Raw genomic sequence first — 25,353 nt, forward strand, 5'->3', positions numbered from 1 at the left:
GGGGGGGGGGGGACATCGACCAATAGGAAACAAGCAGCCACCTGCCAATAGCGGCTGAGAAACTCGCTGCTTTGCTCTCCGCGGGCGATACCGGCTTTGAGCTTTTACGACGTCACGCTCCCTCCTCCCACCACGCTACGTTACGCAGCCGCTCTCCTCCTCCGAGGCTGGGTAGGGGGCGGGGTGCCAGGGGCCAATGAGCGGCCAGAGCGCCATGGCAACAGAGGCGCGGCCGTAAAGCTATAGCCTAGGGGCGTCCCGCGGAGCCGGTTTGACCCCAGTGCCGGGGGCAGTTGTCATTGGAATTGGGGACGCGGAGCGAGTGTGGTGATCGCCGCCGCGCTCCCTGCCTCCTTACCTGCCCGGCGCCCGACACCCCCCTGCCGCCATGGCGGGGGTGCTGGCCCGCAAGGCCGCGGACTATGTGCGGAGCAAGGACTTCAGGGACTATCTGATGAGGTGAGAGCGGCTGGGCCCGGCGCTGCCCTGCAACTGGCCGCCCTGCCGCGCGCGGGGGCTGCTGTGGGCCGTTTAACGGGCCTTTCAGCTGGGTCCCTGCGGGCTCGCCGCGGCCTGTCACGCTCCGACTGTGGCGCTCACGAGCGGTTCCTGCCACAGCCCCGCAGTGCGGGGGGGGGGGGGGCGCGGCCGGGGGGGGGGGGGGCCCGGGGGCGGGCGGGGGGGGGGGGGGGGGGGGGGGGGGGCTGGTGGCGCGCTTCGACCTCTGTCCGGGGAGGCCGCGCAGTGACTGACCCGGACCTGCCTCGCTATGCGCCCTGCTGGCCTCCGGGGCAGGCCCGGCTGTGTCCTGCCTTTAACGCCGCGAGGTTGGGTCAAGGAGGTGGTGTTCCCACAGCCCCCGAGAAACCCCTTCCCTCCGCGTAACGTGCGCCTGCGTAGCCGGGCTGGTGCCGCTCCCATACCGTTGGCATGTGTCGCTGATTCGCTGCTGTCCAGTGGCCAATCGCAGTGGGGAACTGGCCTCATTTACAGCAAAGCGCTGTGTGTTGTTAAAGCAGCAACATCAATGCCTGCTCCGTTTTCTCGTGTATGACTCTATCGTAATTTGAGTCATGCAACGCTCAAAGGAGCACAAAGTATACTTTAAAAACAGGCTACAGAAACCTTGCAACGTTCTGCTCACCCTTTTTTATGGATGGGCAATTTAATTATTACTGTCATCGTGGTTAAGATGGGGGTGTAGCAGTAGCATTTGTGTTAGGGCAGATAAACTGTCACGTCAGTTTTACAAGGCAAAAATGGTATATGCTCGTACTTTATGATGCAGGCTCTAATTACATAAGCATAAAGAGGTCAAATAAAAGTTTTACTGGCAAAGTGGGCTGTAGTCCACGAAAGCTTATGCTCTAATAAATGTGTTAGTCTCTAAGGTGCCACAAGTACTCCTGTTCTTTCTGCGGATACAGACTAACACGGCTGCTACTCTGAAACCTTAATCAAGGCATTTCTTGAATTTTGAGTGATTGACTTTGAAAACTTAATGTTTTTATAATATTGTTTTTGTATATAATTTCTTATCTTTAAAAAAAAAAACACCTCCAACAGCTGGAGCCATATTCATCTCCAACTTGGGTCATCAACAGAGTTTGGACCTTTAGAGCCACATTACATACATAAGTGTTGCAACTAGAGGTGCAGGGGGTGCTGCAGCACCCCAAACCGGAAGTGGTTTCAATTATATACAGGATTACAGTTTGGTTCAGTGGCCTACATCACCCCCACTATAAAAATTGTTCCATCACCCCAGGTTACATTCTTCTACCACTTGAGCTGATAGGTGTAGTAGACTATCATCTAATAGTTATTCTATGTGGACCAACCACTAGAAGTGGTGAATTACACACTTTGCCAGGGGATTTCTCAACTATTTGCTAACAGCAGAGGACTGTAGAGTCTTGGGTGTCATAGGTTCAATTTCAGGTTTTGGAGGGGAATGTTACAATTAGACTCTTGTGGGCCCCGCCTTTTCTTCTTGTAGCCACTCAGTACTCAAATAGAGTGGCTTCCTTCTTCTCTTCATTGCCTGTCACCAGCTGAATTTACAGGAAAGAGTCTCCTTGAACTCGGTTCCTGTGTCTAGTGCCACAGTGGCCTACAGCAGCTGTGAGGAGCAATTTCCGGGAGGTCCTGCTCAGCCTCTGCAGTTCTGGGGTGGAGTGAGGCTAGTAAAAATGGAGTCCTCGCATCCTTTAACTCCCAGAATCTAACAAGTCTCTACTGAGCATATGTGGGGTTTGTGGTTTTCTCTCCCTCCTCCCCCCAGAGGCTCATAACTTGGCCAAATTTGAGTGAATTTTCATGCGGACAACATAGGGCATAGATCCCTGACATCAAGGCAACCCTGCCACTTTCTTCCAAATTTCAGATTCTTGTGACAAAGCATGGAGGTGCTAGAGCTTATCAACAAAATGGTTGTAAGAATTTTTTTAACACTGGCAAAACAGTGAAATATTTTTCCTGTTAATCTTATTTTCAGAAATACTGAATTATTTTGACTTAAAATATTTTTTTTAAATCCTTTTGTTTGCTTGAGGCACACAAAGACCAGAGGAAATTTCAGCCCAAATGATTTAAGTTTGGCAAAATTATAAGTAAGTGAAAACAGAGTCGTATAATGGTAAGTGTCAGGCAATCTTAACTCAGGAACCAGCTCTGCTTATAATATTTTCTCAATACTAATGTTGCTTGGTGTCAAGAAAGCACAAAAGACCTCAAAGGAACTTTCTGTCTAGTATAGACACAAGCAAGCATAATATACAGGAGATGGTGCAAGCCTTGGTGAAGAAATCTTGTAGTAATCAACATTTAGGCTTTGTGGGAGAAAAGGAAATTTGGCGCCTGCTAAAGCAAGTTCAAACAGAAAGGGTAGATGAAAAGTGTGAAGACATGAAGAATTCCAAGACAACAATAAGGAGACTATTTGAGTCAAAGCAAAATGAGGGAGAGTCGGAAAAAATGGGAGCAGACATGTAGGCATGGCTAGATATAACTCAAGGACTCCAAAGGTTTTCAGTACAATATATTTCATCTAACACTATCCTGTGAGATTGGAAGTGTCCAGTTGTGCTAGTTATAACAGAATTGAACTTGGAGCTGGAGCATGTATCTATCTAATGTAAATGTCTGTCGTGTACATATCTAATAAAACCCTGATCTGATTTCTTTTTTAATGGACAAAAGAGACTGATATTCATTGTGATCAGTCATCCCACCTTAAGAACGTTACCAATGCCACATTCCAAGATGTAGGAACATTTATTTTTCTTGCAAAAAAGATGGCTGGGGATTGTTGTTTTTTTCCCCAGTTATTTTAAAGGCTTACCAGTCTGGAAGGAACTTGCTAAACAGGATACCATATTCTTCCAAATCTTAATTTCTTTAATGTTTCAAAGGGCTCTAGTTTCATGGAATGTGTTGATTTCTACATACAAATGATACTTATTCGATCCTCTTACTCTTACTGAATTAGTCTCGGTTCGATTTTTACAGTTTTAGTGCACTGGAAGTTTCTTTTTAAGTTGATTATTTTGTCCAGTGTGTATTTATAAGCACCACTTTGTATGAACACTGTTTCCTGTCTTACTGGGAGCCTTTAACAGTGATCTTGATTCCAAAGATTGAAGTTGAAGAATTGCAAAGACTCAAAGGATACCAGCCAAAAATCTCCATTTTAGCCATGACACAGGAAAAATCCCTCCACACACCTCTCCCCAAAAAATCATGCCTTCAAATTGTGTTGTCTTCCTAGGCTCCTTTTCCAAATTGGCCTTTCTTTCCCAAATTGGCTTTCCTGGAGAAGGTTACCTGTCTACCTTCCTCTTACAGGGATAGCAACATATCATGGGGCATTTAGATGGATTATGACTGAGACAACAACTTTGCAAGTCATAAAAGTGCATCTGTAAATGCATTTTAAATCAGGCTCATTTAATGGGTAAAATGTTTAAATTCATAGTGGGTTTTTTTCCAATCCTATACCCACAATTCACTTTTGACAGACAAACTTAGTGCCTCATATGTCTCAAAGATGGATGTTGATTCTAAATACTGTAATATAACAAGCCATCCTATTAAACTGTGTTCTAAGTATAACAACTCTTAAGTTCTGGTTTCTCTGAAACGATTATTAAATGGGGATCTAGATGCCTGTATGTCCAATTATATTTACACAATTGACCATCAGTTTTTTACCTACATTTTTTTTCAATGCAACCGTAATAGGAATGTAAGCCACAGATAGATCTTTTGCGGTACCTGTTGATTAGTAATCTTAGATTTGAAGACAGTGGATTATCATTTGAATGCTTGGTGACTGAAAATAGCTGGTTCGGAGCTAAAAGGTGTGATTAGTATGTATCTGAGGGTATGTCTACACTGGCAAGTTTCTGCACCACATGTTAAACCACTTTTATTAAAACACTGGAATTAAACCACTGTTGCGTGTCCACACTGTGCTCCTTGTGATGGTGGAGCACATCCACATTAGCTTTTGCAATGGCAAAGACAACAGTGCATTGTGGTAGCTATCCCACTGTACAGTTGGCCACAGGGTGCTTTGGGAAGCATTTGCAATGCCTCAGGGGGCAGATACAGGGTCATATGATTCAAGTTTCCCAATCCCATTGTTCCATGGGCATCCTACTACATTGCCAGCTGCTTTTCAACTGGGGGGGAGTGTGTTACAGGGAGTGTGTGTGTGTGTGTATTGATGGGGGTGGGGAGAGACATTGTGTTTTGGGGGACAGAGAGTGTATCAGCATGCTATATTGTAAGTTCAGACAGTGGCAGGAAGCAACCAGTCCTGAGGCAGGGGGTGGAGGAAACGCTGACATCAGTCTCTCACATCACTCACACACACACACAGGCACACACACGTCTGTGTTCAACAGGACGAGCATTTCACATTAATGGTTTGCTTTGTGTCCCGGAGTAGATTAGCACAACACGCAAGCGGTGCTTTGAAAGGGGCGTGCATGTCTCCAGGGCAGAGGCGTTCAAAACAATTAGCAGAGCAGTCACTTGAGGTATTATGGGACAACTCCGGAGGCCAATTACAGCGCAGAAAGTAATCAAGTGTCTACACTGGCAATAGAGCACTGGAGCCTCTGCGCAAATACTCTTCTGATTCTCGTTGCAGTGGAGGTTTTTTAGCAGTGCTGCAACTGAGGAGTTTCTGCGCACAAAGTGGCTTGGCAGTGTATACATGTCTGCAGTTTGAGCGCAAAAAGCTACTTTATTGCACAGAAACTTGCCAGTGTAGACAAACCCTGAACCACTGGCAGAAAGACTCAGTTGCCTAGCATTTCTTGCATCACTGAAATGAACATTGCAAAAAAAAGTTCTAATAAAATTCTTGCTTTTAATTTCTCCACTGCAGAGATGCCCTGCAGGTATTGTAAATACAAATGGATTTTTTTTCCGCACTAGTTAGGATTCTGAAGTAGTTGGGATCCATTGTACAGGAGTACACTTTGAAAATCTTCTAAAAAGTTTTGGAGTCTATATCTCTTGTAGCTAAACATTGCAGTAGTAGTCCCATGATCTAATATAATTAGGGGTTGTTTTGAAGCAGGTTTGTTCCATTCCTTGCAAAACATGAACAGTTTTATTAACTCAGGTCACTTAAAATGTGACTAGAAATTCTAGTGGTATATTTGACTTGCATTTAAACAGAGATACAATCCCCTTTTCAAAAGACTGCTCTTACTTTCAGTGACAAAATTATGAACTGGGACTAATTGTTTTTGACCCTCAGTCCTCCTTGTTGATAAATTTTTAAACAAGAAGTGTACTTCAAAGTAAGCTCTTCAAAATGTGCACATAAAATATGTACACTTTGGCAGAAGTTGAAGGACATTGACTTCTAGGACTCAAAGAACCTCTTTCTTGCCTGTAGTTTAGTCACAATCTTTGTTGCTTTCACTCTTCTAATTCTAAACTGAGAATTTAGAGTTGTTTGGATGGACTTGGCTTTTGGGAGAGGAACCCATCTCTTGTGCAATGTCTCCTTAATGCTACCCATCTACTATTCAGATCTTTCTCTCTCCAGCAGCTGTGTAACATAGAGCCATATAGAAAGGTTCTCCTGGGTGGGGCAAACACAATTTGGAAATGTTTTGGGGACTAGTCATCAAGGGATTGAAGGATTACTTTCTTGTCTTTGCAAAAGGCTAAAATTCCTGCCATGTCACTAACCTGTTAGCTAGGATTATTTTATCACTCCTCCAAATAGACTGTCCTCAGTCTTCCCACTTTCAAAGAGGCTGAAAGTAAAGTTTCTTAGTAGAATGGTACCTCTGGTCACCAGGACAAATCATTGTAGCTGTGTAAGGTATTGCTTCCTCACCTCTGGGGGTTGCAATATCTGTGATCCCAATTTGTGCAGACCTGGAACAAGGAGTTAAAAATCTAGTGACAGCCCAGCTATAAATGGTAAGGGCTGAGACTACCAATGTTCTCCTCCTGCAATTTAGGAAACTGATTGCATGAGAGACTGAGGGGTGCTAGTTGAGAGCCACTTCCTGAGCTGTACCTGGGCCTCATCTACAACTCAGGACAGCTCAGTGTGAGGCACTATTAAAAGCCAGCAGAGCACCATTGATTGTCTGTTAAGGTTTTATAATACACTGTTATTCATGATTGATAGAGTGGCCCCTAAAATACCCTCTTTCCTGGCTTTGCTCTCATGGGTCATCATGGCTTATAGATGACCCACGACAGACATAGTAGGAGGGGGAGGAAATGACACATTTTCCATCTATGCTTGCCCAAGGCAGTTGAGACAGTTGCTGGTGAATGTGTGTGCTTGCTATAGTCATTTCATGCCTCTGTCACCTTGACTAGTTCACTGTAATATACTTATTAATATTAATAAAAACACTGACCCAGGAACCTATCCTTGCAACAAAGCCCGATGCCAACTCTGTCCACATATCTATTCAAGTGACATCATCATAGGACCTAATCACATCAGCCACGCCATCAGGGATTCGTTCACCTGCACAACTACCAATGTGATATATGTCATCATGTGCCAGCAATGCCCCTCTGCCATGTACATTGGCCAAACCGGACAGTCTCTACGCAAAAGAATAAATGGACACAAATCTGACATCAGGAATCATAACATTCAAAAACCAGTAGGAGAACACTCCCAGCACTCTTTTAAAAAACAAACAAACAAACAAAACCACCTCCACGAGGGGCATGGCTACCAGTGCTGGGAGCATGGCCTACACTGGCACTTCACAGCTCTGAAACTTGTGGCACTCAGGGGGGTGTTTTTTCACACCTCTGAGTGAGAAAGTTGCAGCGCTGTAAATTGCCAGTGTAGACAAGCCCTAAGCCTTACCTGTTGTGACTAACCATATAGTTCTCTCTCAGGAGAAGAGGGGCTTTGCTTTTGAGGGGTTGCACTTACCTTTGTGGAGATGGCTAACGGGATATAACCATTATACTTCAGGAACAAGCATATACTACAGTCTAATTACATCTAAGGATGGAGAGATTACCATATCTGTTTGTGAAACTGATCTGTTCTTGGCTGCAAAGCACTGGGCTAAATATGTGCTTGCTTTTGAAGGAAGAGTTTGTATAACCTTGGTTTTTCATATTCCTCCCACAGTTGTAGCTGTCCCAAGGGCACATGAACAAAAAGGATTTGGTTGGGGGAAAAGAATCTCCCCCATCTGGACAGGTTGTGAGTTCCATTGTTAAAATAACAGTATTTTAGACCCTGTTTCAAACTGGATTTAATTGGCATTAAACTCCCATTAAAATATAGTCTTCAAGCCAGTTAAAAGAACTCTCAGACTTTATTAGCAATGTTTCCACAAACATAGCTAAACATACATTGTAATTGTGTTGCCATGAAAATGGCAATTACTGCCATCACTGCAATAGTTGGTCATGCACATACCTGTGCTAAGCTACTGCATTTAGACACAGTGTCTCAAACTAATAAGTGTAATGTCTTCAGAAACTTCTTACAGACTCTAATGTAAGAGTACAGAATTGTGAAATTGATTAGGGTAAAATTTGTGCATCTCAAGGCAATGCATGGCAGTTTCTAATGCCTGTTGGGTTTTGCCCTTTTATGTTCATCCTGAATCATGTAGCAGCAGACAGTCCCAAATATGTGCCAGCAGCTAGCATTGCCCCAACCATATCATACTGTAGTACCTGAGTGTAATAGACTTCAGTTAAGTGTTTAGTGTGTCAAGCCATTGAAGTTTGTCAACAGAGAGATTATGTACAATATAACTGTTTTTAAGGTTGGGTCTCCTAAGCATTGTAACAGTGAAATCCTCATTGGCAACTTCCCCTGAACTAGAGGGTCAATTTGATTCTTGGTTTCTTTATCAAAAGCAAATGCAACTTCTTTTATGATTTACATTAATTACTGCTTATTTGAATCCACCAGGAATAAAACCCTACACTTCATTATATTTTTTCTTAGTTTGTAGTTAGATGGAAGAGGCAGCCAGCCACATTGCTTTTAGAGCTCAGGCTTTTGCCACCCTCTTGATCTTAAAAAACTAGAGGTGAAATCCTGGCCCCATTGAAGTCCATGGCAAAACTCCCACTTACCACAGTGGGACCAGGATCTCACCCTAGTACATTAGATGAGTGAAAAGAGTATTTAGAGGGTAACATTTGTATTCTACAATTGTTAGATATTTTCAGTTTTAGTACAATAACTTAATTGAGAAAAATTGCTGCAGCATTGCTTATGTCTTCCACTTTTCCATTCAAGATCAGTAATTTGAAGGAAACTAACTCTCTTCTCTGCTCCTCTTTCATGCGTCGTCTGAATGGTGAACCATAATGAACACTGACAACATAGTACGGTAAGAAAAAGCTTTTTCTACTTCGTTTCAGCTGTTTGTAATCTTGCTGTACTAGCATTGTTGTGAACTGACCTGACTCCGTCTAAGGAGGTGCATTGCTAACCTTCAGGACTGGTGAGTTAGTAAAAATTTTCCTCGCCTCTCTACTCCCATGTGTATTAGGGTAACAATTCCCTCACGTAAGGAGGACTAAAGCAGCTAAGGAATCCGAAAGATATGGGTTTCCTTCACAGCCCTCTCAGTCACTGTTTGCTAGAGGCATGGGATTGATTTAGAGCTCCATCTCTGACTACTGCACAGTCATGTGTTGTTGCTAGATGAATTAAATGTTTTATTTTTAACATGTTTACTTCAGACAGTAAACAGCACAGTCCCACAGCTTTCACTCTAGACTTTCTCTGATGGTCCAGTTATCTTCATTACTGAATCTGGAAATCATGACTCACTATATTGTGGGATTCAGAATACTTAGTTCTGTACTATGGCTGAATACATACTGCTATAGAAGGCTATTCTAGCCTACTTCCCGTGTAGACTGAAGACAACCTGTACATGTGAAGTTGCACTTTATTATATTTCTATTGAATCCTCTTACTTTTTAGATGAAAAACATAAAACTTCTGAGGGAGTCGGACTGAATCGCTGAGAGGATTGGAAAGGGGATTGTGGAGCCTTTTACCTCTTGGTCTCTAGTTCAAATGTGGTCCAGATCAGTAGTGATTGAAAGTTACCATTTGATGGCAGATTAGTGATTTATGTGAAACAAGTTGAGTGGACTCTGACTTTTTTTCTAATGAACACTCCTATATCACAATAATCATAGGACTTGGTACCTTTTGTAGGCAGTCTAATAAGGAATCAAATGCTGAATGAATATGAACTACCCTCCAGAACAAGAAGCTAGCATTAAGTCTCCTAAGGCTAAAACTGTTTTGAGGGTAGATGGACAGCCACTTTCCAGTGCTATCATTGTGTCAGTTCTCAAGCACTAAATTCCACTATTTTAAATGAATCCAAAGAAAACTGTAGAGGTTCTTAAAACAGTATTAGTGACAATATGCAGTATGTGTAATTCCGGTTACACTCAGAATTTGCTTAAAGTGATGCATTAGCAACATAAACTTAGTTAGGAAGTGGACTGGAATGTACCTCTAGTCACATAGAGCTGTAGTTTTAAACAGAACATTGAAACTATTACAATAACTTGGTTATATACAAGCCCCCCCAATAACAGATCACTGTTGCTGAATTTCTGCTGCTGTGATTCTAGCTATTACAGCGTATATCAACTTATATTGGTGTCTCAGAGTAAGTAGTAGGTGTCACTGTACTACATATGCCTTCACCTAGACATTGCCATTAATGTACAAATGAAATACCATAACTCAGAACGTTCTTGTTTGTGAGTAGTAATGGATTGGTTAGATTTTAATTAGTGATTCCACATGCATTTTCTTTTCCTGTCAACTTTCATGTTCTTCCACATTTTCAGTAGTAGAAATGGAAGTCTTTATACCTTCTCTAGTCTTGTACTGTCCTTCACAAGTAAATTGTGTCACACTATTTAAACTTCTTAAACTAAAGTGTTTGGATAAAATTTTCAGAAGCATCCAAGTCCGATTGTCAGGCACTTAAGTCACTTTTGACAGTGTTACTTTGTGGTGGTTAGCCTTGCGTAGGGTTACCATCCATCCGTATTTCCCCGGTCATGTCCGGCTTTTGCATCTCTGAATAGCCATCCAGGAGGAATTGGTAAAAAGGTTAAAATGTCTGGGGGGGTTTTCTCCCTCGCCCGCCTCCCTCCCTCCCTTCCATGCAGAGTGCGGCTGCTGATTAGGCAGCTTGGCCAATTAAGCTGCTCCCATTAGCCTCCAGCAACCAGAGCCCTCCCCTGCTCCCCCCTCCCTCTGTCTGCAGCCCTGTGTAACACACAAACCAACCCACCGGGCAGCGTGTTTTGCAAACACGTGGAGCCAGAATGGTAAGAGGAGGGCGGGGGGGGGGGGGGGGAAGTCAGGGAGCGGGGGAGTGTTGAATGGGTCCCCGGCCTCCACCTGCCACCCCCTCCTCCGCCATCCCTCCCTGTGGGTCCCCCCCCCAGGGCCGTCTCTAGGCACCCGCAAAGCAAGCAGGTGCTTGGGGTGGCAAATTTGCAGGGGCACAAGAATCCAGCCTGGGAGCTGAGAACCAACAGGGAGCCCTGGGAGCTGTAGTTCCTTGGTTAGCTCCCTGCCCTATAGAGCCAGCCCTGGAGCAGGGAAAGAACTACATTTCCCAGCATTCCCTCAGCCGCAATTAACAGGAAAGGGAAGGAGTGTGGAACTGAAATCTGCAGCTTGCTGTAAATGGTAGGGACAGAGCCAGCTCTAGGTTTTTTGCTGCCCCCCACAGCCCTGTGTTGCCCCAGCCCTGGACTCTCCCCCACCCGCACCCCCCCTGTTGCCCCAGCTCTGGCCCCCACCCGCACCCCCTGCTGCCCCAGCCCTGGGCTCTCCCCCCACCCGCATCTCCTGCTGCCCCAGCCCTGGGCTCTCCCCCAAAGAAAGAATTGGGTGGACTAAATGGACATTGCACCTCTCTATCTGAAGCCTAGCAAGGCAGGTACGTGGATCCCACTAGAATTTAAAATGAAAAGTACGGGAGGGGAGGCTCTACTAGACTGGGCAGCTTTAGATACAGTATCAGGCACGTAGGAGGATTTACACTTCTGAGCCATGGAAGCAGAAATTGACTTTTCTTCTCCAGATTTAGCTAATATTCAGAAAGGGAATCCAGCACCTGCCTTCCAGATTTGAACACCCTCAAAATTCAGGAGTGCTCAAGTTCAATTTGGGCAGCTGTTACTTCATTTTTCCCAAACAAATATACTGATCCACTGTAACTTGATGTAGAAAAAGTAGAATAAATTGAGCAAGAAATGCTTCCCAGTGGTTATTAGGACTGGAATTGCTATTTTCAACAGCCATTGCTTTTTTTTATTATTATTATTATTATTATTAAGTTTTAGTTTTATTTGTTTAAAAGGAAGACAGTGATATTGCATTGGCAAATTCCCCATAGAAACAAAGAACGGAACAAAAGAATAATAAAGGCACCTCAACTTTTCCTCATTTATGTAGGACAGTCTTGTAATATGCATCCAGATAGCCTTCAATCACACAAGCTGAAAATTGTTCCACTTTACTGCAGTTCTGTAACCATATGGGAACCAATCCTGTTTGTGTTCTGTGCACATCCAAAATTCCTGCTGAATGACCCGCCCTGGGAGCAAGTTACCAGTGACCCAGGGCTGGGGCAGCAGGAAGGTGCAGTGGAGAGTGGGGGCGGGGCAGCCAAAATTTTTTTTGCTTGGGGCAGCAAAAAACCTAGAGCCGGCCCTGCCTCTTTCCCCCCCCCCCCCTTGCCTGCTTGTACTGCCAGAGCCAGAGGCAACTGCTGTCTGCTGCCCCCGGGTCCTAGCGTCCCCCATCCGCTAATGGGAAGACAGGCTGCCCTTACCCTGCCCTTCCACCCTAGCCCCGAGCCTCTCCAACACCCCGAACCCCTCAACCCCAGCCCTCATCCCCCCGCACCCTAATCCTCTGCCCCAGCCCTGAGCCCCCTCCTGCATCATGAACCCCTCATCCTCAGACTCACATCCCTCACCCCTGCATCCCCTCCTATCCCCAAACTCCCTCTCAAACCCCCTCCCCATACACCCCATCCTGCCCTCAAACTTCCTCCCAAAGCCTGCACCCCCTCCCTTTGCACCACCTCCCACCCCCAAACTCCATCCCAGAGCCTGCACCCCTTACCCCCTCCTGCTCACCCACCCCCTGCCCCAGCCCGGAGCCTGCACCAAGCACCCCTCCTGCACCCTAATCCCAAGCCCAGGACCTGCACCCCAGACCGCCTCCCTCCACCCAACCCCCCCCTCCCAGAGCCTTAGGCAGGTGGGTGGGGGGGTTCTGGGCACCACCAAAATTTCTAATCCATGCGAGTGGATAAGGGTCAGGGCAGTCAGGGGACAAGAAGCAGAGAGGGGTTAGGATTCTGAGGGGGGCAGTCAGGGGGTGGGGAGTGGATGGGGGGCTAGGGCGGGGCTCCCTCCCCTCACCCAGTGTCCTCTTTTTTGATTGTGGAAATATGGTAACCCTAGCCTTGCGACCTTAAACACATGAGGTCACGTCTCACTGTAGTAATGTAAAACTGCAAACCTTGCTACAAAACAGCACTTAACTCAGCAAAACTGATCATGGGGATTATTTTAGTTGTTTTTTGTAAGCTTTCTATTTCTTTTCTCATACATGGGCATCCACTAGTCCAGTGGTTCCCAAACTTTAACAACCTGTGAACCCCTTTCATTAAAATGTCAAGTCTCGCGAACCCCCTCCTAAAACTGAATACTTCCAGGGATTTTCTCCTTTACCTGAGTATAAATTATAAAAGCAGTGATCTTGGAAATACACAATTTGTTTTTATGACATGCTTATTACACACTATTTATTATTATTATTTATCATTACAGTATTTTTATTACATTATGAAAACGGCAACACTCTCTTCCAAGATCTCACTTTTGTAGCTTGTATCACTTTGAATAAGCCTGTTCTAAGACAAGGCTCCTATGTTTCATCAAGGAGTATCAGATGTGAAACAGCAGGAAGGTATTTAAGAAGTCAACTCAAAGAGTTCCTCTTACACAAGCATTCAGGTCTTGAGCAGTCCAGGCACACAACGCACTTTACAACAAAGCTTAAACTTGTTCTTCATAATAATTTTAAAAACACCACTAGCTGCCTATTTAATTTTAAAAACAGCAAAAAATATCCACCTCCTTTTCCATTTCTTATAAGGAGTCTTGAAGTTTAAATCTCCTCAATGTGATAGATAGGCTTGCTTTGATCTGCTTAGCTCTTGGAAGCCCAGGGGCTCCGGGCAGCTGGCCCCGTGCTGCCCGGGGTCCTTAGGGACAGCTCTGTCCGCCATTAGGGATTTTTTTCCCGAGAACCCCCTGGAAAATTTTGCGAACCCCCAGAGGTTCACGAACCCCAGTTTGGGAACCACTGCACTAGTCTGAACACTGCTAATGAGTTAGATCTGCTTATTCCACCACAGTAGAGGCAGTTTAGATTTTACCTTCCTTCCTTTGAGTTGGAGATGGAAGCAAAGCTGTCTCTATTCTAGTGCACAGGTAAAATCCACAAGCTCCTGTCCAGACCATTGGATGGCCCTCTGCAAGAGAACTAAAATTACAGGTGAAGAAACCCATTTTCCCCCCTGCTTCTCTCCCCCATATACTCCCTTGTTCTGAATCACTGGAATATGTGTAATGTTAATTTTAAAATAGATGCAAAAGTGGTGTTTAATTGGCTGCAAAGAATTCCAGCTTTCACTTGCAAATAGGTATCCTAATCTTACCCCTTTTTGGCCTTAGCAGTTAGCCAACTTGCTGGTCTTGTGTGTGTGGTTTTTATTAGGAGGAGAAATTCCTGGTGGGTATTTATTTGATGCAGTCATATTTATTTATATAGAATGTACCTAAAATCCTGTTTTCCTGGACACAGTTCCAAGCCTCTTTCAGCCAGCACTCTGCACCAAAGCTTTCTCTCTTACCGATTTCTCAGGATCATGCTCTGAGTTCTTATCTAGGTTTTTTGCTGCCTTTTCTCTGTTCCTGTGGTGTTTCTTCTTTCTTCTCTCATGCACGTGCATGATACACAGTTGGAAATAAATGCAGGGATAAGGGTTTGACTTATCAGACCCCCAGAAACTCCTTGAACCGCATGGCTCAGACACTGCCCAGACTTGTATGCTGTCTAGTCTTTGGTCAGTGGTTTTCCATTGTTTCAGCTACCACTAAACAAAGTGCATTTAACTGTTCTCATTTACCTAAATGAAAGGTGATTATTGCCCAACAGCTTCCACAAAGTGGCATGATTGCCCGGAGCCCAGACCTGCTTGTTGGGAGCAATCTAGCATCCAGCATAATGCTGGAATGCCCCCTTAAGTTAGTCACTGAGGGTTTTTTTTTCCTGCCTTTTATATTGAATAATGGTTTGGAGAATTTCTTGTATGAACAAGATGCACTTTTTGTTTGCCTAGGTTGGCTATAGACTCTAGCATAAACCTGAGGTTACAGTAGTGACCACAGAGTGGGTTCTGTTGCCACTTGACAGCCTGGGAAGAATGGTGTGTTCTGTCCTTGTTCCTCATGGGACAAACTATGCCAAACCCATCTACATGGGCTTGGGAAAGTGGGGAGGATTTTTTCCTGCAATGGAGAGGATTAGACCAGGGGTCTCAAACTCAAATGACCACAAGGGCCACATGAGGACTAGTACGTTGGCCGAGGGCCGCATTACGGACACCTCCCCCGTGCCATCCTTGGCCCCGCCCCCACTCCACCCTTTCCATGAGGCCCTACCCCCATTCCAACCCCTTCCCTGAAATCCCCACCCCAACTCTGCCCCCCAAGTAGGGCAGGAGGGGTGTGGGGCTCAGGGCAGGAAGTTGGGGTGTGGGGTGCAGGAGGGGTGCGGGGTACAGCAGGGGGTTGGGCTGCAGGAGGGGTTCGGGAGGCAGGCTCCGGCCCGACACGCACTGGGGGCAGGACTGGCCGCCTGCCTGCCTGTCCCCGCACCGCTCCGGGAAGTGCCCGGAACCTGGGGGAGGAGGGGCACAGGGGTCTGTGTCTTGCTTTTGCTTCAGGCACCACCCCCAGCAGCTCCCATTGGCCAGGAATGGGGAACTGCGGCCAATGGGAGCTGTTGGGGGCGCTGCCTGAAGCAAGAGCAACACACAGAGCCCTGTGCCCCCCCTTCCCCATGTTTCAGCCGCTTCCCGGAGCGGCAGGGGGCAGGGCAGGCAGGGAGCCCACCCTTCTCCCGGTGCGTGTCGGGCTGGAGCCGCTCTAGGTAAACGCTGTGGGGGGCCGCGAGGAGCCCGCGGGCCGCAGAAAACAACCCCGCGGGCCGCATGTGGCCCCTGGGCTGCGTGTTTGAGACCCCTGGATTAGACCCTTATTTGACAAGAGGTGTTTTGTTTTGTTTTTTCCACTTAAGTGTGCTTGAAAGCTGTCTCTATTCTAACTTGAAAGGAAGCTCTACCACACTACTCTTCCAGAACTTCCTTTCTTAAAAACATGTAAGAATAACGTCGATGATAATAGAAAAAATGAAATCTTTCAAAATTAAAGGATAAACTCTTTGCTTCTTTCCACTTTATTTACAGCACTTTTGGGGACCGGTAGCCAACTGGGGACTCCCTATTGCTGCTATTAATGACATGAAGAAATCTCCAGAGATCATTAGTGGCCGAATGACATTTGGTAAGAAACAGGGTTGAAATTGGGACAGACTTAAAATGTCAAACTACTTAGTCCATAAAAAAACTTTCCAAATGCTACACTTCAAGCACTAATTTTAGTGTAATATACCTATAAACTCTCTTGTTGCATCTAAAATACTATGGATGTAAGTTTTAAAAAGTAACTAGTAGCTTCTGGGTACTTTTTTGAGTGCCCAACTTGAAACATCTTAAAGGGGGCAGATTTTTTTTCCAGAGGGTGGATTAGTGTAGATGGGGAGACTCTGAAAAGTGTCTCAGGGGTGGGCATTCAGAATCAGTAGTTGCTTTAGAAAATTTAATCTCCTTTGTCTACTACTGTAAAATGTTAGTTCCTGAACATTTTCCTAACTTATTTCCAATGTTAACTTGCTACTGCCTCCCTCTTGTACCTGGGTTCTCACTGATGCTGCTTCTGTGTGGTATGGGATTTAAGTTACAATACTTGCCAACTGGAGAACTGAAAGGGAATGTCTTCTGAAGCTGCCTGCACCTTAATAACAGAATTAAATTGCCTTTAGAGAGTAACAACTGTCTATTAGAAGGTTTTCTACAAATGCAAGGGAGCTACAATCACTCTTTAAAACTTCTCTATACCGTTCATTCACTCTGCGTTCTGTTCAGAAGATTTGCTGCTAGGAGATGCAAGAATAGTTTCATTTAAACACTTGCTTCTGCTTTCCTTCTGACATATTGGATTTCCTTTCTTCTTGCATGATAAAAATAAAACCAAACAAAAATCCTTTTTAAGCACCAAGAGAGGGTTTGCAGTGGAGAATCCCAAGCAGAGGGAAGCACCTATCCCAGAGTTCAGGCGTCTATCTCAGAGGGGGAGGAGTTAGTACACACCTCTGTTTGGCATTTCCCATTAGCTAGTTTAGGCTGGCTTTTGTTTAATCTGGAGAAGAGAATCATAGAATATCAGGGTTGGAAGGGACATCAGGAGGTCATATAGTCCAACCCCCTGCTCAAAGCAGAACCAATCCCCAGACAGATTTTTGCCCCAGATCCCTAAATGGCCCCCTCAAGGATTGAACTCACAACCCTGGGTTTAGCAGGCCAATGTGAATCCCTTTTAAGTTTAATATACAGCTCTTACTTACATAATGACGTTTATATTAGCCAAAGTATAGTGCCTTCCACTTAATTTGTTCAATAGTCTTTTGAGCAGATTCCCTCCAAAGCAAAAACGTGCTGCTTATAACAGAAAATATGACTTCTACCCATTTAATTTGATTGCTTCAAACAAGTATTATTGGATAATTGAGTCACTGCCTCTTGAACGTTGCTCTCAAGATGGCCAGTATTGCTTACTGAGATGGAAGACCCCTTTGCAGGGCTTTGGAGCTGTGCTCCGGCTCCGCTTCAGCTCCAGGCAAAAACCTGCAGCTCCACTGCTCTGGAGCTGCTCTGTGCTCCAGCTCTGGGCTCCGCTCCAAAGCCCTGCCCCTTTGGGCATTGTTACTGACATAAACATTGCTTTGTGCATGCTAGGTGGCGTTGCTTAAACTAGCCAATGGGAAATGCCAAACTGAGAGGTGTGTACTAACCCCTGCCCCTCTGAGATAGATGCTTCCCTCTGCTTGGGATTCTCCATTGCAAACCCTCTCTTGGTGCTAGATGCCTGTTTAGCAAGAAGATGGAGGAGAAAGGAGGAGGAAAAGGACCTCTCTCATAACTTTTAGCTAGTGGTGTCATTTCAGAAAAAATTGGGGGAGGGGGAGACTGTTTAACATATAGAAGGTTGTGTGATTATATTGCATTCTGCAAGATCTCGGGGTTGGGAGGGAACTGCTCCCCTTGCCCCATAGCAAATGCTGTCCCTTCTTTTATCCTAGCGGTTTGGTTACTCACTTGTGATGTGGGAGACCCCCTGCTTCAAATCCCCCTTGCAAACGAGGGGGAGAAGGGACTTGAACTGGGCTCTGACACTTCTCATGTGAGTGCCCTAACCACTGGGCTATGGGATAGTCTGATGTGGGGGCACCATCAAAGTCTCCTGTTGAAGTGGTTCCACTTTGGATAAACAATTTTTAAAAGTCATTGGAGCAGGGGATTCAATCCTGGGTTTTCCATCTCCCAAGTGAATGCTTTAACTACTAGGCTACAGTCATTCCCATGCTCACTCGTTCTTTCCCCTGCCCCCATGATGATTTTTTAAATTATCCACAGTGGAACACTTTCAACAGGAAAGACTGAGGCACCTAGTACATGAGGTAGTGTAGTCATGGTAGCATGGACAGCAGTGAGTGTTGGCACTGGCTAGGTGCCCCAAGTACTTACCCACAGGATCTGGCAGTTTTGTACTCAGGGCTGTTAGCCCATGTCGCTGCTCGCTGCTTTCCATGCTACCCTGGCTATGCTATCTTTAGCACACTAGCTTGATGAGAGCTGACACAAGTATGTCCACTGGAGCTGGGAATCACACCCCTAGCTCAAAGCATAGACGTAGCCTCCGGGAGTCCCATATCAAAATATCCCATTGCCCAGTGGTTAGGGCACTCACTTGAGAGGTCGCAAATCCCTGCTAAAATCACTTCTCCCCCTCACGTGCAGTGGGGATTTATGTAAGATCACCTATAGGGGCTTCAGCCAGTACACAAGCTCTGAATGCATCAGATTGGGCCCTGCAGACAAGTTAGGCGGAGGAATGCCTATCTTCCTGCAGTTGGTGAATCGCTCTAGGGCTTAGGCAGCCAGATGCCTGGCATGGGTCTGCAGTGTGCATGCTCAGTGGCAAAAACATAGGTGCCTAGAGAATTTTTACTGCAAAAACTTAGGTGCCGAGCAAGTTTAGGTGCCTACAGCAACCAGGGGCAGCTGAGTGGGAGTTTTATGAATCCCGGTGGGGCCTGATTCTGGGTTTTTAGATGTCTCAAGAGGAAATTGCCACTTTTAATCTAGCCCATGCTGCAGAAATTGATAAATAAAACACATCACTTCCTTTCCATCTTCACAGTGGAATTACCTTGTCCTAAGCAACTAATGAAAAGGGATATTTTGAAGTGTAACTTTGTTCAGCCTTTAGAGTCCCCTTACTATATAGTTGATGCAGGGTACTTAAAATTTTATTGCATTTACTGTACATGTTTTGCCAGGTCTTCGTTTTGCATAGGTAAAATAGATGTTTCAGGCCAATGTTGAAACTAACCATCTTCTCCGTATAGTGAAATAGTGCATTCCAAGTGGGATGGAAGCTTAAACATCCATTTAGGTTTTGGGAGGATTTTTAAATAGTGAAATTACACAACTCTTCAAATATTTTGCCAAAGAACTTTGCTCTGTCCAATATATGTACACTACAACACAATGTTTAGTTAGCTAGTTCAGTTTCAACTTGGTACCTGTTTACAAGCAGAAGGTTATATGACTGTTAAGAAATAGTTTTGTTTACAATGTTGGATGCTGCAGTCATCCTCCAGTACTATTACAAAGGTTAGTAGGTGAGTGTTTCTCCCCACAAAGCGTTATTTTTGGTACAAGTTTCAATGAGTTGCTTTCATTTTGTAGAAAGTTTTCTTCCTTCTTCCAAATTTTCTGCTAGAAATGCAAATGATTCTCTTAAAATATAAGGCTTTCCCTTCTGAGACAAGGTCTGTTGTCCTATTGTCACAGAGCTATTTCACGGGGGCGCACAAAAGGTTTTCTTGCATCTGAATTTCCATCAAAAACTGAAAGTTTACACTACAGCAAAAATTTATTTTCCTTACCCTAAGAGCACTTAAATGGAGATTAAAATTGTTAATCATTTGCATGTCTACCTTAAGTTAGACTTTCCCTTGTAAGTTATCATTTTGGAAAATGTATAGGGCTTTTTACAAGGGGAGCGTTAGTTGCTTTTAAAAATACTTAGTCCTTTCCTAGCAAGAACCATATTTAAATATGGTAAGAATTAAATTTTAAATAAGGTTCTTGCTAGGAATGTGCCAATAGATTCGTGAGGGCCTTATTTATTTAGGGCCTGATCCAACTCCCATTGGAATCAATATTGACTGCAATAGGAGATGGATTTGGACCCTGAACTGAAGATGCTTTGGTAACTTGTGTGTGGTTCTAGGAAGCCACTGAGAGATTCAGAGATCCATAGCTATTGCAACTCTGTTTCGATCCAAGCAAAACAGACAATTTATAGAATTGTTTGCCTCTGTTGAGGTGCTGCCATAGTAAAGGAGAAATGCATTCAGTAGTTGCTAAATAGTGGTTTGCCATGAAATGGTGTCTTAACAATTAGAAGTTTAAAATCTTAGGTGGTAAGTTTCTTAAACATAAGCCAGTGACGTTGGGGTTTTTTTTTAATTGCGGGGGCGGGGGGAGGGAAATGAATTTTTTTTTTGGTTTTGCCTTCCTCTGCAGCATGTGGGTACAGGTCACTTGCCAAGATTATCTGGGTATATCTCACTTAATTGTTTTCCTGCCACTGCAGAGACCTTGGGCATTGGTGCACCCTGGTCCCTCCTATTCTCTCCCTGTGGCTCATAATAGTCTAGTCTCCAGTGGGCTGTACTACTTCGGTCTAAATTTAATTGTTGGGTTTAGTGTGTGGGTGATGGTTGTGGCCTGCAATATCCAGACTAGATTATATGGTGGCTCCTTCTGGCCTTAAACTTGGATTCTACCACTGACACCATGTTGACTCTGTTTTACAGCACTGTGTTGTTACTCTTTGACTTTTATGAGATTTGCCTACAAGGTACAGCCAAGAAACTGGCTTCTGTTTGCATGTCACTTCACTAATGAAATCGCACAGCTAATCCAAGGAGGACGACTGATGAAATACAGGTGAGTGAATTTTAAAATCTGGGTGGGGAAGGGGAAACAAACTGACATTTCCTAGGGATGTTCTCTGTACATTAATTCAGATTAGAAGGGGTGCAGTTTTCCATCTTCTATAATCAGCAGTGACTGTTTTGGCACCAGATTTTGGTGCCTCCTGCTGTAATATCCTATTGCTGGTTGTTCATCTCTGTCACAGAGAGCAGCTGCTGAGAAGGCGGGTTCCCAGGAAACAAATGGCAGAAAAGCAAAGCAAATGCTGAACATTTCATTGCCTCCTCATCTGCTGACACAATAGCTTAGGAACTCCCATCTTTTGGTACACTTTAAAAGTAGACTGCATAAAACAGGGAAGTTTAGGGACCAGTTTTGTTGTGGTAAGGTGAGAAATCAGATAATTTAGTAAGTCTTTTTCATACCCAGCCTTTGATTTTTCACAGTATGTTCAAGCCTTAGTCAATAATTGTATATAAATACTAAGACCTTCACTGAATTCTCCTGTTTTTCTTGGTAGGATGGAAAAGAAGAACTAAATATCTTTATCTGGGAAAAACAGGGAATGTGCTCCTCATCGTGAATTACAACAAAGGAAGAGCTCTACAGTTGCTGTGATGCAGACTTTTGCATTTTCTTCTCCATTATAAAATTCATCATGAATACAAGATCTTGCCAACACAAAACACATCAACCTTCCATTAAATTTTGTAGCCTGCCTTTTTTGTAAAGTACTCTTCCGAATGTAAACAATTACATCTAATTCTTTGCTGCCTTAAAAGTACTGACTTTACTTTTCTATTAATGAAATTACTTATCCAAATCATGTGTTCAATAATTTTTTTAAAAAGATGAGAACTTTTTGTTTTTATTTAACCAGCTACATAACTGAATGGCACAGGACCATTTCATGCATCTTAAGCCTGCTAGATCAATGTGAACGTAGAGGTCAGTAAGACACAATTGTAGATGGTGTAATTGTTCTGCATATTTAAATATTTTAAAAACCATTTAACATAGTACTTGCGGAGCATCCATTCCTGACTGTTTCATCACTAAAATTTATACCAGACTTCAGCAAGACATTGCTGATCTAAAAGTATGCATTTGCAGGCTTGCCAGGTCACTCATTGCATGCCTGTTTTCAGTAATGTGACTAATGGATTTTACCTGAAAGGGCATGCTACTTACTTTTTTTACATAATTCCTGGTCCCTAGAATCACCTTGAGAGAAGCAAGAATTTCTTGTAAACCGACGGAGGGTAACAGGTTACAAACATGCATATTAAGAAGCTTGGAATGTTGTGGATTTTTATATTTTGTTAAACATATTCATTTTGTGCACGTGGGCCTCTGAAGGTCACTCCAGTCCTTATTCAGGCAAAAAAACTTCCCTTTACTTCAGTGGGAGCCTTGTCAGGGTAAGATCTGAAGGATAAAACTCCATTGTCTGTTTTCCTCCACATTGTGGCAGTACAAGTGTGTGTGGGGGTTTTCTTTTGTTTTTCTTTTCCCCCCCCTGCTTACTTCTTCATCACACTTGCTTGAAAGTGGCATCAACAACTGCAAATAATGCATACAACATAAATAATGTATGTTCCAGACATAATTTTATTATCAGTAAAATGATTTTGGACAGTAAAATCTGTGTCCCAACTAAGTAATGTACTGTCAAAAAGTTTTAATCAAAATAATGGCAATAAATTTCAATAAAACTCTGATGCAAGTAGTCTCTTCGCAATGGAATGGAATATTCTTCTTATATGCCAATATCAGATCTTAAAGGAAATCTCCTACATATGGGAAGTCTGATGATGGTCAAGGCCTCTCAGATAAGGGGCCATTTTTTGTTGCAATGAGCTGAATTTAAAATTAAAACAAACTGGTGTATGAAAATAGTGTTGCTGTTTTTACTGACTGTTGTGGAATTATTGGCATACAGTTGACAGACTTCTTTATATAGAGAGAAACTTCGTTATTCTTTACATAAATGGGATTTGTTGGATCAGGAAGGAGATGAGGAAACATCTCTCTGGAATTCTTGCTGTGACATACAGTGTTAATTGTACCAATGACAGATCAAATCAATCTCATTAGTTTTCACTTGCGGAAAATAATGTTGATCTTGATGTTGTTTATATCTCATTGATCAGAAAACACACAAATGGCCACTAACAAGGGGGTTACATGGATGTGTCTTTCAGCTGGGGGAATTTTTCAGTTGACAATACAAATTATGGAAAGGGGGGGAACTACCAAAAATGCAGACTTTAGATAGTTTTAACAAAGCCCCAAGCAGCATTAGATTCATTTGAAACCTTAATGAAAACTAGAGTTAAATTGGTCAGAATTTCAGGTTTCTAAGGGACTCTGAAACAATTTGGGACTTCTCAATGTTTGTTGCAAATATTGAGCATAATGTTCAAAATGAGGCAGAAGTCTAAATATTGTATAACTTCAGGTAACTGCATGACTTGGCTAACATAACCCCCTCAAAACCAGTGTGGGGTCAGCTGTTCACTTCCTGAGTGTCTACTTACTTTAACAAAAGTGGTGGAATAGTTCATATTAGAATTTACCTCAATTCCTGAGTTCCTAAGGTTTGTTTTATTTCTATCTTTCTATAATGCCATAGAAATTAAAACAAAAGCAGAAATGGAAAACTCAAGAAAATGTACTCCATAATCATCCCAAAGCTTGCATGCTTATCCAAACTGGGACTTCTTAAATGTAGTGTTTAACATCAGAATGAGGAGAAAAGGTGGCCATTAACATGAGTGGGAGTTGGGAGGTGTCACCATCTCAAAAAATAAGGCCACTTAGCTATCTAAATTAAAGAATCTAAATCTGTATTTAGGAGTACATTTGAAAAGTTTTGCTAAAATTTGGTGTTTAACCACATTCCCACTCCCTAGTTCCCCTTACTTACGGCCATTTCCTCCTTCTGTAAGTTGATATCAAGTTGGGTAACCTTGCCATAGATTTTCTGTATCAAATGCTCTGTTTTAGGCTAGGAGTTACCATATAACAGAACTTCTTTGCAAAACAATGTTTAGGAAAGCAGGAACTATACCCCCAACATGGGGTTTTTCACTACTTACAAATTGTGTGGTCTGCAGCAATAGTTGGGTTAGAAGTTCAAGAAGGCAGCAACTGCGCCTGCTATATTCATAAGGTGTCTAGCACATCACATAAGCTTTCAGAAATAAGAAGGCAGACTTCAGGATTGCTACTCAAATCAGTAGATATTCTGGTTGGCCCCACAAAATGAAAAACACAGACTGTTGCATTACATTACTAAAAAGTTTTTAGCATATCTAGGAGAAAGCATGTTATCTACTTCCCATCCTTAGCATTGTACAATGATCTGCCACCAGTAGGTAGTGGCAGATGGGCTATATACTGCTTGTGTCAGGAAGCAGGGCCTGCAGTGGAGTCAGTCTTCAGGCAACCTAATGAGGCCAGCAGCCTGTTTGGCTATTCCACCTGATTGATTGGAAGAGGCAGTAGACTGCCTGTTTAACCCAGCAGCAGCAGTTCAGTGGCTACTCACAGCATTTGCCTAGGCCTCTGATAGCTCCTGCCTTGTTCCCAGCCCTGCTTCTGCCTTGTCTCAATCCAGGTAACTGAGTCCTGAACTTTGGCTTTGATTTCTGACTTTGGCTCTGAATCTTGGCTCTGGTACTTGCCCTCTGACTCCAGTTCAGACCCTGAGCTCCAATTCCTGACTGCTGACTCCTTCTCTAATCACTAGGCCTGACTCCTGCCCTGACCTCAAAGCACAACCACCTGCGTCCTGATCACTGGCAGTTTGGCCACCCCAACACAAATGATAAGGGAACTAGAGATGCTATGGTGAGCATGGAGTCTATAAAAGCCAACGTCTCTCCCATGGCGGGCTTGCAAGGTGTGCAGGGCTCCTGGTACCAAGTGCAGAATGCAAGCTCAAGCAGCATTGCCTTCAGCTCCAGCCCCTGCTGTCTGAACCCAAGCTCCCTGTACCTGGCAAGTTCAACAGCAATCCAAACAAATTTTGTGAGCTCCTAATTTCGTGTCTGCCCTTATTTCTGCTATGTCCACCTCCATACCTGCCTTGTTCCAGCCCTGTTCCTAGCCCTGCCCTTTGCCTTGCTTCACTCCAGGTAACCCAGTCCTGACCCTCAGCTCTGATTTCTGACTTTGAATCTGACCCTTGGCTCTGGCATCTGGCTTCTGACCCTGAGCCCCAATTCCTGACTACTGACTCCTGCTCTGACCACTAGACATAACTTCCCACATCCCAATCACCGACAGTTTGCAGCTTCTCTAAAATAAAAGTGTGCATCAAATGTAGTCCTAGCCAGAGCTTTTACAGGGCATAGGGATGCTGGCAGATTCCTCCTTTGCTCCT

The 25,353-nt window shown here is 44.0% G+C and overlaps 1 protein-coding gene across 1 annotated transcript; it reads left to right on the forward strand.

The window, feature by feature from the left end:
* The first annotated feature begins 210 nt into the window (after window positions 1–210).
* MPC1 (mitochondrial pyruvate carrier 1) lies at window positions 211–22,859 on the forward strand. The gene is made up of 5 exons (XM_034765239.1): window positions 211–459; window positions 8,867–8,870; window positions 16,083–16,179; window positions 20,843–20,975; window positions 21,484–22,859. Exons 1-5 carry the CDS (start codon window positions 389–391, stop codon window positions 21,500–21,502), a joined length of 324 nt encoding a protein of 107 aa, XP_034621130.1. The 5' UTR covers window positions 211–388; the 3' UTR covers window positions 21,503–22,859.
* The last annotated feature ends 2,494 nt before the right edge of the window (window positions 22,860–25,353 follow it).

This window comes from Trachemys scripta, chromosome 3 (assembly GCF_013100865.1).
Source record: "Trachemys scripta elegans isolate TJP31775 chromosome 3, CAS_Tse_1.0, whole genome shotgun sequence".
Lineage (NCBI taxonomy): Eukaryota > Metazoa > Chordata > Testudines > Emydidae > Trachemys > Trachemys scripta.

Bases quoted from the DNA above. Each gene is read 5' to 3' on its own strand.
- MPC1 (XM_034765239.1), top strand. From the start codon at position 389: ATGGCGGGGGTGCTGGCCCGCAAGGCCGCGGACTATGTGCGGAGCAAG. The intron at 16,180-20,842 runs GTAAGAAACAGG...TCTGTTTTACAG, and splicing joins TAGTGGCCGAATGACATTTG to CACTGTGTTGTTACTCTTTG.